This window comes from Seriola aureovittata, chromosome 20 (genome assembly GCF_021018895.1).
Source record: "Seriola aureovittata isolate HTS-2021-v1 ecotype China chromosome 20, ASM2101889v1, whole genome shotgun sequence".
In the NCBI taxonomy this organism is placed as follows: Eukaryota; Metazoa; Chordata; class Actinopteri; order Carangiformes; family Carangidae; genus Seriola; species Seriola aureovittata.
This window is the reverse complement of record NC_079383.1, coordinates 3,027,796-3,042,878: the sequence shown is the minus strand read 5'-3', so window position 1 is coordinate 3,042,878 and position 15,083 is coordinate 3,027,796. Positions and strand designations below refer to the sequence as shown.

Sequence of the window (15,083 nt, the reverse complement as noted above, 5' to 3'; positions counted from 1 at the left end):
GCTGTCTGTACGCTGCAGAGAAGTTATAAGGGAGGGTGAAAGGAAGAGGAAAAGACAAGTGGTAGTGAGATGGAGGGATAAAAAGAGAGAAATGTTGTAGTGACATCATGTCTGCCAGTGTCTTCATCTAACAGAATAAAGAGAAGTTCAAACTGAGAGATACAGTAAAAAGGAGGGAGAGAGGTATGAAGGAGACAAGGAGGTGGAGGGATGGGAATTAAGAGAAAGAAAGAGAGATGCAGATGTGCTTGAGGTTTTGTTTTATAATTTAATTGTCTCCGTGGGGAAGTTGATGTGCAGCCAGCCATGGTAGAGCATCAAAATAAAACATGTCTACCACATATCACATGATCAAATAAAAATCAAGCAAGTGGTAGCATCAACAATTTTTAAAATGGAATAATCGTAAACTGAACTTCCAGAGTAAAATCAGTGGAGTGTCGCTTTAATCAGTGATGATATAATCACCAATGCAGGTAATACTAGAGAGAAACATGCTGAGACATGTTTTAGTTCAGTGTAGTATAGAAGCTGAAGAGACTCTGATGTTTCTGAACAATTGAAGGGTGAAGTGATGGAGGTGGATGGAGAATTTAAGGAAGAGCGATGTTGGTGTCTGGAGGAAGAGGTGGGAGTTAGAGGAAGCGGGAGGGGATGGAGTGAGTTGCATCGTAGGTTGTTGCAGGGATCTGAGGAAACCTCCCACATAATGAGGATGAAAACCACTGAGGCCAAGGTTGATGGAATCACTCCACGCAGCAACTCAGCTAAGGGTAATTCTATTGACTGAGCAAGTGGCTCTTTAAATGCATCTATAAGTGATGGGAAGCATGTAAGTGATAAAAATGTTATATATAGTAATTAAGTCACGCACCGAGTCCACCAACAAGATGAATGTGGAAACTCCCCAGCTTTCAAGTAGTGCCTTGGGAAAGCTTTGCCAAGGTTCACTTCATTGATGCTGTCCGGAAGAAGCCGCTGAGCCAAGAAAATGGAGCTTTTCCTCAGCAGACAACTATTATTTACTGTGAGGACACACACAGCGCAGGACCAGGCTCTCTGCCAGCGCTGTAATCGGCCTGTTATTTATTTGTTGTATGGACACGGAGGGGACCGGCTGAATACAAGCAGATAGGAGTGGGAATTGACAGCCCACAGTAATGGATGGGAGTCAGGATTTACCTCCCCCACAACAGGGCATCACATCAGGACAAGGCCACGGCTGCACCGCCTCTGTGTGTAAATGTGTGTGGGTGACAGGTTGACAGCAGGTGGGAACACTGAGGACATATCAGAGCCAAGGGACTTTGTTTTCTGCCATGCTTTACCATACCTAATCTCTGCCTTTCAGACCACCACTCTGATTGGTCTGCTGAAAACGGCTCGTCTTCTGCGATTGGTCCGTGTAGCCAGAAAGCTGGATCGCTACTCGGAGTATGGCGCAGCTGTCCTTTTCCTCCTCATGTGCACCTTCGCCCTCATCGCTCACTGGCTGGCCTGCATCTGGTACAATGCCACAAGACTGTCTGATGAGTCAGATGAGATTAACACAGGAGTAATGTGTGAATGATCATGTCTCTGTCTGCGTACATCAGAACTGGTATTGTACGGGTGCCAGTGTTGTCACAATACCAAAATTCTTATCCTCAGCACAATAAAGAAAAGCTTCTGATTCTATGTTATATATCATGTTTGTTCATACAGTAGCTTCTCACTCTTAATCAAAGCATTGAGTATTTCTATTTTGTTTTAAATCGGTTGTAATCAAAAAATATTTGTGACAACATGAATATGAGATGTGTTCAACAATCAGCTTAGTTTGCTTGTCTGCGTCTGGTTATCGACTGTAGCAGCAGCATCTAGACAATTGCCAACATCAGTAATCATATACAGTATAATAATACATTGAACTGTTGTTATTCCTCCCAGGTATGCCATTGGTAGTGTAGAGAGAAATGGTTCAATTGGCTGGCTCCACACGCTGGGGGACCAGTTGGGAAAACACTACAATGACTCCATCCCAGGTACTGAAAAGACAAACAGTGTAGTGTTGATACTGGTTAGAAACATAATGATACTGTCTGTACTGGTTAGTTTCATTCTAAGCAATTTAAAAGTCCCTTATCTTACACTTTCTGGTGTTTTATTTGATCCATAAGAAGATATATTTGTGGTTAAGAAACAAAAACCATCTCAGTGTAGTTTTACATCCCAGTCTCTCAGGCTTCTCTCTGGAGCTCTAGTAACAACAGATCAGTCAGCCAATCAGAAGAGAGGAGGCTCTGAGCCTCTCTTCTGATTGGCTGACTGTTTTCTGAGTGATCTAATAAAAATATAGCAGATTTCATGTAAACACTCAGAGAAACCAAATCCTGCAACAATCGTGGGTGGTGGGTCCAGGTGGGCGGAGCTTGGGCCATGGCCATGACTGCTTTGCTGTGACATCACAAAGTTACAGAAGTCCTGACGGCTGGTTTTGAGGCTCAGTTTCTAAATACAGGCTGTGTGCATTTCTCTGTGGACTGAGCACTTTGATACTTTTATTAATATAGAACCGAGACCTGCTTTATAATCACAAAAGACATGGAAATGTCACTTTATTCAATATGGGACCTTGAATAGAAAAGATACTTATTACATGTTCGTTTCCCATCTGTCATTCTGGTAAGTGAGGGACCTTTTTTTTTATATTTCTTTAACTTCTGCAAACTCCTACAACAGGTTCAGGACCCTCCATCAAAGACAAGTACGTCACAGCTCTGTACTTCACCTTCAGCAGTCTGACCAGTGTGGGCTTTGGAAACGTATCCCCAAACACCAACTCTGAGAAGATCTTCTCCATCTGTGTCATGCTCATAGGATGTAAGTACTGATATAAGTGACTGTTCCTTGGCTTCAGACCTGGGGTTGGGGAAACGTTTTGGTACAAAAAAAGCTAACTTATACCCACTTATAATGCAGGAGAGGTAAATGTGTGTTTCACACAGGTTTGGTCGGAAAAGTACACATTATTATCAAGTAATTTGCAGTTGTTTCCAGATGATAAAGCCACTCTCCTGCTTTTTATTGGTTATTAAAAATATATGATTATATCAAACATCACTTGTAATAATAGCAAGATAAGATACAGTGTCTCTTGTGCTCCTGTTCACCACTTTTTCACTGAGAACAGATGTGAGTTGAGTTGAGATGAGTGTGGCTGGACTTAAGGATGTCACTGAATTTCAGTCAGACAATTACACAATAACATAATGTGTGAAAGACTTTTTTTGTGAGAAATCATTTACTTCCAGCTCTTCTTGAACTCGTCTGCAGACGCTAATCAGCACAGCAGGGATTACTTTACCCAAGCAGCCTCAATTAGAGTGTGATGTTGTTTACTTCTAAATCACACAGATTTTTTCTCATATATTATTTTTCTTGTAGATCATATTTTTCACTTTGAAAGTATATCGCTGAATTATTATTCAACGTGGCCGTTTCCTGTTTTTATTTTTTATTTTGGCTGCAGTCCTGCTCCTCCAGACAGTTTGCCGTTCGCTTGGCCAGAAAACGACCTGAGGCTTTTAACATTTCCATAACTGAAGCATGATACAAGTTGTTCTAAAATGGAAGTGCACTATGAAATTGTAATGAGCCTTAAAACATTTATTCAAATTGAGTCACAGATCAATTGTGTCCTTTGTGACACCAGACGTGTAAACACACACACACACACACACACACACACACACACACACACACACACACACACACACACACACACACACACATACATACTGTAGCTGTTTGAGTGGATGAAGTAGACAGTGATGGGAGCTGACAGAGGTTGAGAGGTTACCAGGATACAACATGACAACAGGACAAAACACTGAGGCTCATGAAGGATATGACATGAAACACTCTGTCCTCTACAGACAAAACCCTTTTAGATCAGTCAGTCTCCTGCTCTGTCCGATCTCCAGTCGATTGACCTCATGCAAAAAAATAAAAATCAAATAAAAGATAGTATGGACGGATTCATTTTTAAGTTGCTCGTAGGAGTGATGGAAGGAAAGGTTTTCCGGTCTGGTTCAAACAACATAAAAATGAATGTCTAATCATGTTGGCTAGTGGTGTTTGACTGTATGTGCAGTTAAAATTAGACATTTAACTTTCAGAAATCAGCTTAAACTATCTATTGATCTTGCATTATGCTACAGTATATTAATGTATATATTATATAATAATGCTGTAGTATTAATGTCAGCACGTCAAATGTAATCTTTTAACAAATATTCACATGATTCAATCACAGTTTTTCAAATACATCTTAATTCAATGCAGTCATGCCCGGTTGCACTTGAAAGTGGTTTTGATCATTTTAATTGATATTCGATCTTTTCAGTTAAAGCAACAGTAAACAAAATCCAGAGTCTCTGCTCTGTGTAAAAATGAAGCTGAAGCTAATGTGTCTTCAGCAGTGTCAGCGGACACTCAAGTGGGTCTCTGCTGACACTGTCAATACAAACACAAAGAGGAAATAAGTCTATTTCAGACGGCTGTACTGTATCTTCACATCAGTATCTTCCATCTTGCAGCCTTTTAAGTGTGAAACGTGCTGTTTATGTTTTCACTAACAGTTTTATCTTGACAAAACGCAATGGATGTGTTGTTATTCTACAGATTTGGGATAATCTGAACCTACTGTATATTTGAATGACTTCAGGACATTCTCCTTAAAGTTAATTTATCTGTGTAAGTGATTGAACAGTATGACTATGAGCAAGATCATGGCTTCCTTCATTCCTTGGATGAAGCACATCAGGCCCTTGAATTTAGAAAATCTACTATCACATAATCAGGTCAAGTCAAGTTAAATGAGTTTTATTTATACAGCCCAAAGTCATAAATTACATGTTGTCCTCATAGGACCTTACAATCTGTACAACTGTCTATCCTTAGACTCTTAGCTTGGATTAGTAAAATCAAAAGAGAAAAATTCTAACAGTCATATTTATAGATCACTCACTGCTGTATGTTGTAATGTAGAAAAACATGTGTTTTTATAATTCAATCAAAGTATAGAAATCTGTCTCATAATGACAATAACAATAAGAATCTCTTTATTTGTATCGGACCTTTCTGAACATACAGTAACAGAAGTGACCTTAATTAAATTATATTAAAAATCAGACATAATAACTTTAGGTTGCTAATATAACTGAGAGGAAAAAGAGCCAGGATAAAAAGGTGTGTTTTTTACAGTAGCTAACATTTTAAAAAGAATACAAAGGGATCAGTGTAGATGTCTAATTTACAAGTCTAGACTTGATCTTAGATGTGACTCATATAAAGACTTCTAATTTACATATCTGTACTTACAGTAGAAATCGTCTTTTCAACACAGCTCTGATGGGTGTCAGTAAATCTCTTGGGTCTCACTGTTGGATGATATGTTTGATAAAAACGGTGACACAAGGGTGTCAAACTTAATAGTATGATTCTTTTCAGATGTAGAATCAGTCAGACGAAGTGCCACTTTGTCCCTTACTCTCTGCTAATGTATATATTATTCTCCCCTTCCTGCCTGTTTCCTGCTTCCTCACACTTCCAAACTCTGCCTCATGTCTCCGCCTCTCCCCCTCTCTGACCTCCAGCCCTAATGTACGCCAGTATCTTTGGAAACGTGTCGGCCATCATCCAGCGGCTGTACTCGGGGACGGCCCGCTACCACACCCAGATGCTGCGAGTCAGGGAGTTCATCCGTTTCCACCAGATCCCCAACCCGCTCCGGCAGAGGCTGGAGGAGTACTTCCAGCACGCCTGGTCCTACACCAACGGCATCGACATGAATGCTGTGAGTACTGATCCTCATGAACCCAGATCCTGTGTGTGTACACCTGTTCATGTTAATGAATGAGTGATCCGCATGAATACACACATGTACACACACAAAGGCTAGTGGAGTATTTTGAGCCTGCGTTGTACGTTAATAGGATGACTCGAAGACTTTGTCTCAGCATGCATGGTCCGACAACATCAGACAGAATAGGAGTGATGTGAGTATCATAAATGATATGCACACACACACACACACACACACACACACACACACACACACACACACACACACACACACACACACACATACTTGTGCAAATAAATAGTTTGGAGTCTTTGTAATATGCATGGACCAACAATCAGTTTGTTCACATGCATGAAGGCTGATAAACTCTTTTCCTACACACACACACACACACACACGCACACACACACTGACTCATTATACTTCACAGATATGTATTTATTTGCACACATATAAAAGAGACATGCATGACTTAATAAGGTTTAGATATGCTGATCGCCAAGTAAAACGAATGCATTCAGAAACAGTTGCTTTCATGTAGTAGTAGGAACACACACACACACACACACATACACACACACACAGACACACACACACAGTGAGTCAGACCTGTCAGTGCACACAAACACACCATGCACGCTCTCACACTCATCGATTGAAAGATTGCTTTCCACATGCTTGTTGTGTTTCGACCTCAGCCTGAACTGTGTGAGTCACAGTGTATTGGATGGTGCTGCTCATACACACACAAACACTCAGGCACACACACACACACACACACGCACACACACACACACACACACACACACACACACACACACACACACAGAGCCATGGTCCCAGTCACATCTTCTGTCTCTCTGTACAAGTGACGCGTGGGTTTTACCTCAGATGTGACATTGGACACACACATGCATGCAACCACAGACACACACAGACACACACACACACACACACACACACACACACACAGCTGTAATCATTAACATGTCAACACTTAAGATCTGCTGATGTAAAGACTTAATGCTGTGCATGAGTCAGTGGCTTTCATCTCTATCATCATTATTTACAGCAGATCATGTATATGATCACGTGTGAACAAGATATAAGTGTTCCTTCAGTTTTTATTTGACTGCGCAAATTATTTTTTCAGCTGCAGATTTTCACTGCATTGTAATCTGTTTCTTACTGTCAGCTCTTTGCTAAAAATATCTCTGCTCATCACATCAGGAAGCCTTTCCAGCATCCAAATATTTCATATTAAAATTGCTGGTTGGAGCACAATCAGCGGCTCATTATTGTTTGTGAAGCCTTCCAGAAGTGCGGGGGAACTCTGTTTGGATGTCCCAATGCAAGTAAAGCACAATATTCCATCACAAAAATCCTGTTTGGTTTCAGTGTAATAAGTGAACCGTTGAAGTAGAGAGAACAAATTTGATGAGCATCCATGGGAACGTGTTTTCCAGTGTCTGCCCTCTCCTCTTCTCTCATTATGTTGCTCTCTTAAAGGCCCAGTGAAGACCCTGTCTGTCTGTCTGTCTGTCTGTCTGTCTGTCTGTCTGATGGAAGATGGAAAGAATAATAATGCAGCGCTGATGAGAAACTGAAAGTGCAGGAGTGTGGTCATTTATGTGTTGTACAGATCTGTTCTACCTTCTGCATGTGGATGGCTGAATCTGATGTCAGGTTGTTCTGAAGTAGCTGACCTCTGACCTCTCTGTGTGATTATGTGGGACTTATGGCATGTCTACACTGAGAGCATTTCAGCTGTTTTTCAGTCATTTGTCTCACTTGCATCTGACGGTATAGATAGGCACATACTTTAATCAATTTTAATCAATTACAGCACATTTTTACGCTCCAAATTTATTTTCCTGTGTTTTACTAACCTAACTACAGTCATTGTGTGTTGGGGTGTGAGTGCTGCCAAAATGCAGGTTACCTACAACTCAGTACTGTGCCTGAATGCATCCTTTGCAGACAAAGACAGGGCACTGAATCTGCTGCTCTGCTAACGTGCTGCTCAAACTACACCTCCTGTGTAGACACGGCGTTCTGCAGACAGAGATCAGTAACATAGAGAATAAAAATCTGTTTGCCTGCAGGAGCACAGGCACGGCCCAGTGTGGCTCTCAGTGCAGTGGAACAGACAGAATACCTTCAGAATGATCCAGTTCAAATGTTTGAATGTGTATGGCAAAACATTTGATTAGATTTCTGCTGCCCTTGAAGTTTGGTCTTTAATGGTCTTTAATTTTTATATGTTAGTGTCGGGTGTTAGTGTGAATTAGATGTTCAGCTTTCTTTTGGAGAGTTGGATGAACTTGAACATGCAAGAGTAAGGCTAGTTCTTAATGCACGATCCATCGTAGCAACTTTTCATCTTATTTTCGCTCCAGTCCTCCTTAAACAAGACTAGTAGTTTATAGCAATAATAGTACTTAGCGTGTTAGCATACTAACATTTCCTAATTAGCACTTCACTTGAAACACAGCTGAGGCTGCTGGGAAGTCTGTGGGAAGGTGTTTGGTCATAAACCAAAGTATTGGACAAAATAAAATGGTGCTGACTGAAAGTTACAGGATCATGTCATGGTGGTCCATCCCATAGTTGTTTCATTTCACAAAAAAACAAAAACATCAGCTTCATGGTGGCACTAGAGGAAAATTCAGAGGGTCACCAAAGTGAGTGGGATAAATCATCTGGGAACCATGAATGTCTGAACAAGATCTCATGCCTTCCACTGCAGTCACACATCAGGGACTAGCCGATGCTCTGACCAACAGTTGCCGGTCTCCTCCTCTGTCCTCAGCAGCTAAACTCTGTAAAGTCTCTGTGTGTTATGCTCTCAGTTCTGTTGCAGCCTCTTCCTGAATCTTTTTGGTTTGGAGTTTAGTTTCACTCCTGAGTTTCTGTTTTTACTTTCAGATATTAGCCTTAATGCAGTGTGTTGGTCACAAGTTAGTGGTGCTTCATTAACGTTATTAACGCAAGTAACGTTGATGTGTGGTGCAGTAGAAAAACATGAGCCAGTACGACTAACCCCTTTTACAGTGAAAAAAACCCAATTTGACATGCTGGTAGTGCAGGAGGACAGTCAGGAGATCGCTGGGGTTCATCTTCTGAACATCTGTCAAGAATTTCATGACAATCCATACAAGAGTCATTGAGATTATTCACTAAAAGCAGAAAAAAGCCAACCTGTGTTTGACAGTAGAGGAAATATCAGGGGATCATCAAAATCAGGACCACTAGCATGGCTAAAAAAAAATAGAAAATTGTTTCAAAGAGGAAAAAAATGCATCTGCCTTCTCTGCATGTATTTCTGGATAAAAAAAAAAGTATTTATCTACAGTATATTTTAATATGGTTTTTCAGGATTTATTTTGTACACATACATTTCTTGTACATTCAACAAGTGTGAAATACAGTCGCTTCGCTGAGTGTTAAATATTTAAAGTGCACATAATAGAGCAGAGCTGCTACATTCTTTTCCAAGTCCTAAATTAAATTGTAAACACATTTCTTAGTTTTGAAAATGTCGACCAAAAATTTATTTTCCATGGCAAATGCAAAACAACTAAAATGTGACACAGATGCTTCACCTACGTACAGACATCTACTTTAATGACAATTTTGAGCACAGACAGGACAGAAACTGAAAGTCTGCTCACCAGTTCATCTGCAGTTTGTGTTGCCAAGACATCAGTGTGATGTCTGCAGACAGCTGGCTAGCTAGTGTTAGCTACCCAGCATGGACAGGCTTAATAATATTAGAATCTACACACTGTTCACTCGACTTGCACCACGTCTCGGAGCCAGACACAAACAGAGCTCAGATCAGTGTGCAGAGTCAGTAACCCATCCTGGGCCAAGACAGTCCTGCTGCAGCGAGATATAGACTGTAACTGTTCACACCACAGTTTACGGGACTGTCGTGACTCAAGGGCTGAAGTGCAGCCCCAACTGAGCCAACAAGTACTGCATACGCATAACACTTAACACATATGTACATGTTTACTGAGAGAAGGCACGAAAGCACAGAATCTATGTTGGATCATTTCAAAAATTGTCATTAATTGGTAAATTGATTTTTGAATTTTTTATAAAAATGTTGAATGAATGAATATGAATGAATATTCTCCTGAAACTGAACAGCAATGACACACAAGGCTGGTAAAGACAGAGGTCCTTGTAGTAAAGATGCAAAATACAACATTATCAAGCATAAAGCATCCCTATCATTATTAGGGGAGGCATGATAACGTTTTTTATCCTAATGTATTTGCTAGATTCCTGTGCATTTGGTTACAACTGTATAGTGGAGCGGTTTAAGCGTCCTACAGGCCGGCAAAGGAAAGCCCATAAAAACATTTCTGCTTCACATTAAACAGAGGCTTTCCCACTAGGAAAGCTACAGCAAACCTCACAGTAATATATCATGACAGTAACCCTTTATATAAAACAATAGCAGTGTATCCTTGAAAGTCAGCAGTTCAGCCTCAGCTAAATGCACCATTGGAGGCAAGATAACAGCTGGTACAGGTGGCCTGTAAAATCTGACTCCAGCACATTTTGGGGTTTTACCTGGTGCCTCACAAATCAACAAAATGGTTGTCGTGTCCAGGGAGCTCTGGCAGGCTGTCGTTTAAATTCACAAAAGGGAGTTTCATGGAAGCCCTGAAAGGTAAGCATGAAAATGGGAGAATCATTTTTCCAAGTTTTTTAATTTATATTCTTCATCTATGAAAAAAACCCCAAGAGGCAAGTGATTTTTTTGTTAGAATCTTTTTTTTTTTTCATAAAAAACAAAACAACAACATGAGCCTGGGAAAGAAATGCATTGACTGTCTGGGGTTGTTTTTCACAGATGAGAAAAAACTTTTAAAAAATGATACTGGCAAAACAAAAAAAACAAATTGACTTTCAGGGCTTCCTTAGGTTTAAGTTGTGAGGTTGTAGAGAATTTATTCAATGCATTTCCATGTCTCCATGTGTTTTACTGTCTTCAACCAGACTGTGACACATTCAAAAATGTTTGTGTGGGGAGGAGGAGGTCTTTAAATTCTGAGGAGAGATGAAAAGCGCTAATGGTAAAGATTAAAAAGAAGGTATGAGTACTTGGAGAAAAGGAAGTAAAGGGGTGGAGATAGCAAGCACTGAGGCTTGCAAAAAGACAGGAATTTAATGGGAAGTGAAAAGAGAATAGAGACAAATGACAAAAGAGAGAAATGGATAGTAGCTTGAAATGGATAAAAGAGAGAGAGAAATGGAGGAACATAGTGTGATGTGGTAGGTAGAGTTCTGTTCTGTGCAGTCAGCCAGAGAGTTACAAGAGAAGCCCACAGCCTGACACTTTAAAGAGCTGAGACTTTCCAATGGCTGCATTGAACTCATTAAAATTGCACCAGTTCTTCATATTAATTACACTCTACGGGCCTGCTGACTGTGTTCCTGTCCGTCCTCTGAAATACAGTTTGAGATCATTTTGCTGTGAAGCTCTAAAAATCAATGTTTGGGCCCTTTTTAAAGAGGGAATCATCTTCTGGTTCGAGGTTAAAATCATAATAAAACTCATGACTTCTTTGGTGGTTAGAACCAATATCTTCTGATAAATGTATTGGCAATTAAGTTATGTCATGTTAATTTGTGGCATGGTGTTAAGGCTAATGTCCCATTAGTGTTCACCAAAAGGAAAGGAGGCAATAAAGTCACTAAAGGCTCCGCCTTTTTATTATTCCTCTTGCAGCATCCATAATCTGTGACATTTATTTGACATTAGTTTTATGTTCTGGACTTAATGTACCAGTCAGTCGCTGCTAATAACACGTATCAATACTGATGTAACCTTTCTCTATCAATTCATACGCTTTTCTTTCTCCCACCTGTTCATCTGCCATCTCCTTCATTTATCTCCTCCCTCCTTTTACCTCTCTTTCCCCCTTGTATACTCTCTCGTCACACCCTTTTTCCTGTGTTTTTCTTCCGTCTTCCTTCTTCTGTCCTCCCCTTCTTCCATCATTCCTTCCTCGTCTCCTCACTCCCTCTGCTCCCTCATTCCCTCGCTCCCTCTCCCCCTCTCCCCAGGTGCTGAAAGGTTTCCCTGAGTGTCTCCAGGCAGATATCTGCCTCCATCTGAACCGGACATTGCTGCAGAACTGTAAGGCTTTTAAAGGCTCCACCAAGGGCTGCCTCAGGGCGTTGGCCATGAAGTTTAAGACCACCCACGCACCCCCAGGTGACACGCTGGTCCACGCCGGGGACGTCCTCACTGCCCTCTACTTTATATCCAGGGGATCCATAGAGATCCTGAGAGGAGACGTGGTGGTCGCCATCTTGGGTAATAAAAAGCAAAGCTTTCAGTTCTTCCGTTTGTTTTACTGACTGTATTTACCATCTAACCCCCTGTTAGCTTTCAGGTTATTAGAAACTAAATTAGCCTGAAGGAAATGTAATGACTACATCTGAAAATCTTTCTCTCCTGAAACTATAAACATTTAATTAGAAGAATGTAATTAATTTCGGTTCAGCCTGTAGGTCTACTTCAGTGAAGGTTGCAGCTCCACACAGCTTCCCGGAGCCCTGCAGCAAGTTTGACATCTATGGATTTATCAGCAATACAGCAGCTTTCATTTTCAAGCACAGGTTCTCCACTGATCCATAGCCTCCAGTGTTAATTTAGGACTTGGAAAAGTATGTAGCAGCTCTGCTCTACTTAGATCCTGTTAGACGATTCTATTGCACAGTGACTTTCTCTTTTTGGTTTAGACCCAATTAGCTTTGTCGAGAAGACTTTAACAGTATTGACACTGTTAAGGAACAAGCTTTGCTGTCTTACTGTGTAATATTCATTGGCTGGTATCGCCATCTACTGGTGAGCATAGAGTGTTACTCCTAATAGCGCAACATAACAGAGGACCTCGTAGGGTGCACCTGCTTATGACATTTCATATGTATTTGATTGCATTGCATGAGAAGACCTATAGTTTAATGACTGAAGTATATGAAGTAAACAAATGATCAGATGTACAGGGAACCTTACAAATATCACAGTAAAATAATACGTAGCTGTAATATCATGAGTGATGTTTCAGTGGACCGTGTGTTGTGTTGGATATTTGTTGGTTTAAACACAACGGTTTTAACAGTTTTGGCTACTAATCCTGTTACTTTACGTTTTTGATACAACGTTATGGTGTCTCTTACTCAGTGATGGAAGAAGTATTGAGATCCTTTGTATGTGAAAGTGCCGATATATTAATAGAAATAGTAGTTAATTAAAAGTAAAGTGCTGAGGTGTTACCAGCAAAATTTGCTTAAAATATCAAAAGTAACAGTAGTTGTTCTGCAGGAAAATTTATTAGTTTTATTATTTATAGATTTATAATACTGATGCAGTTTCACATGCAATGCCAAAAGGCCACAAAAAAATCTTAGGGGTGGTGATATGATTAATGGGACAGCTCATCATATGTTGCTGTACATACAACTCAAACTGCATTTTGGTACACTACTTAGTTACATTTATCTATAAAGGTTTTCTTTCTTTTCGTTTTCCCCAGGGAAGAACGACATCTTCGGCGAGCCTATCAACCTGTATTCCCGACCGGGTAAATCCAACGCCGATGTGAGGGCTCTGACCTACTGCGACCTCCATAAAATCTTCAGAGAAGACGTTCTGGAGGTGCTGGACATGTATCCTGAGTTCGCAGACCACTTCTGGAACAACCTGGAAATCACCTTCAACCTCCGAGATGTGAGTTTACAGATTCATCCTAAATGTAATGACGGACACCCTGAAAACGTTTAAATGATTGTTCAATTTTATAAAAGCTCCACATATAATATTATATATATATATATATATATGTATATATATTTATATATATATATATATATATATATATATATATATATATATATATATATATATATATTTATATATATATTTATATAAGCTCTGTTGTTAATATTCTCTCTATTTATCCATGTTCTGAATGCATGACAAGCTCCTGAGTCTGTATCCCTCGATGTTTCTGTTGATAAGGGCCATTTAATGTTGGTGGTTTCTCCTTTCAGACCAACATGATCCCAGGCTCTCCCAGCAGTGACGACACCAACTGTGGCGGATTCAACAAATTACGGAGACGCAAGTTATCATTCCGACGACGCACAGAAAAGGGTAACCAAGCCTCCGCAGCTCGTATTTAATTGTCACATTACAAAAAACTCTGACTTTTGAATGGTTATAGAAATACAACTTCAATCCTCCTCCATTAGTTGTCTTTGAAAAGTTTGTCCTGATCCAGCTGGACTGAACAATCTCCCTCTTTTTTAATCTGTCCTTGCACACCTCTGTGTAGATGATGCAGATGCCGGAGAAATTAAAAAGTCCCATAAGTCTGTGAGACGAAGACAGAGGGAGGCAGCTAACAACCAGAAACAGGAGGAGGCGTCCAAGAGGCAGTGGGAGGCCCATCGGAGCTCAGTGTCTTCTCACTCCAGTGGTGATGAGGTATAATTCCAGTTGTTGACTAATGTTGACCTAAATACAAAAACCTAAGAACGATAAAAACTGATTTTAATGCCTTGGATCGACTACTCTTACAGGGGGAGGAGTCAGTTGTGACAGGCCTCGCCCCACCTCCTGCAATGCTGGGTAACCCACAGGCTCAGGCCACGCCCATGAACTTTAATGAGAACACTGAGGGTGACGGAGACCCAAAGACTGGGAACACCTGCAACGCCCTGTCAGGTAAAATAGGATAAAACAGTTTCCCCATATCCTTGTGATTTGTACATTAACCGATGTGTCACACACTCATTCTGTCCTTCTCCACCCGTCGTCTTCTCCCGCAGGTGCGTTCTCAGGTGTGTCTAACATCTTTAGTTTCTGGGGGGAGAGTCGGGGGGGTGGTCAGTACCAGGAGGTTCCCAGCTGCAGCCTGGCCTCCCCGCCGCCCCTCAACACGCCGATACACAACCTGAGCCGGCAGCAACGCAACCAGCTGGACACACGCCTGGACCTGCTGCAGAAACAGCTCAACAGGTATGACTGGATGGATGTCTGGGTGTGTGTGTCTGTTTGTGCTCTGATCCGTGTGCATGTGTGCGTTGGTGCAGGTTTGTGACTTGTTCCCTCTAAAACACTGCAGCGCTTCAAGTCATCTGACAGCCAAACATAGTTTTTCTTTCACCTGGCTGCGTCTGAGCGGAGCCTCTCCTCTTCACCGCG

The 15,083-nt window shown here is 40.9% G+C and overlaps 1 protein-coding gene across 3 annotated transcripts in view; it reads left to right on the top strand.

Annotated features, from left to right (window-relative positions):
* The window catches only part of kcnh2b (potassium voltage-gated channel, subfamily H (eag-related), member 2b), a 222,182-nt gene that overhangs the window by 199,476 nt on the left and 7,623 nt on the right, over positions 1–15,083 (top strand). For 2 of the 3 annotated variants that reach the window (XM_056364254.1, XM_056364252.1), the window contains exons 10-20: positions 1,352–1,506; positions 1,930–2,024; positions 2,722–2,862; positions 5,640–5,839; positions 5,979–6,041; positions 11,936–12,188; positions 13,411–13,604; positions 13,928–14,030; positions 14,212–14,363; positions 14,459–14,603; positions 14,708–14,897. In XM_056364254.1, the coding sequence (XP_056220229.1) occupies positions 1,352–1,506; positions 1,930–2,024; positions 2,722–2,862; positions 5,640–5,839; positions 5,979–6,041; positions 11,936–12,188; positions 13,411–13,604; positions 13,928–14,030; positions 14,212–14,363; positions 14,459–14,603; positions 14,708–14,897 (1,691 nt within the window). The remainder of the gene's footprint in view (positions 1–1,351; positions 1,507–1,929; positions 2,025–2,721; positions 2,863–5,639; positions 5,840–5,978; positions 6,042–11,935; positions 12,189–13,410; positions 13,605–13,927; positions 14,031–14,211; positions 14,364–14,458; positions 14,604–14,707; positions 14,898–15,083) is intronic. The other variant, XM_056364253.1, reaches the window with a different exon arrangement.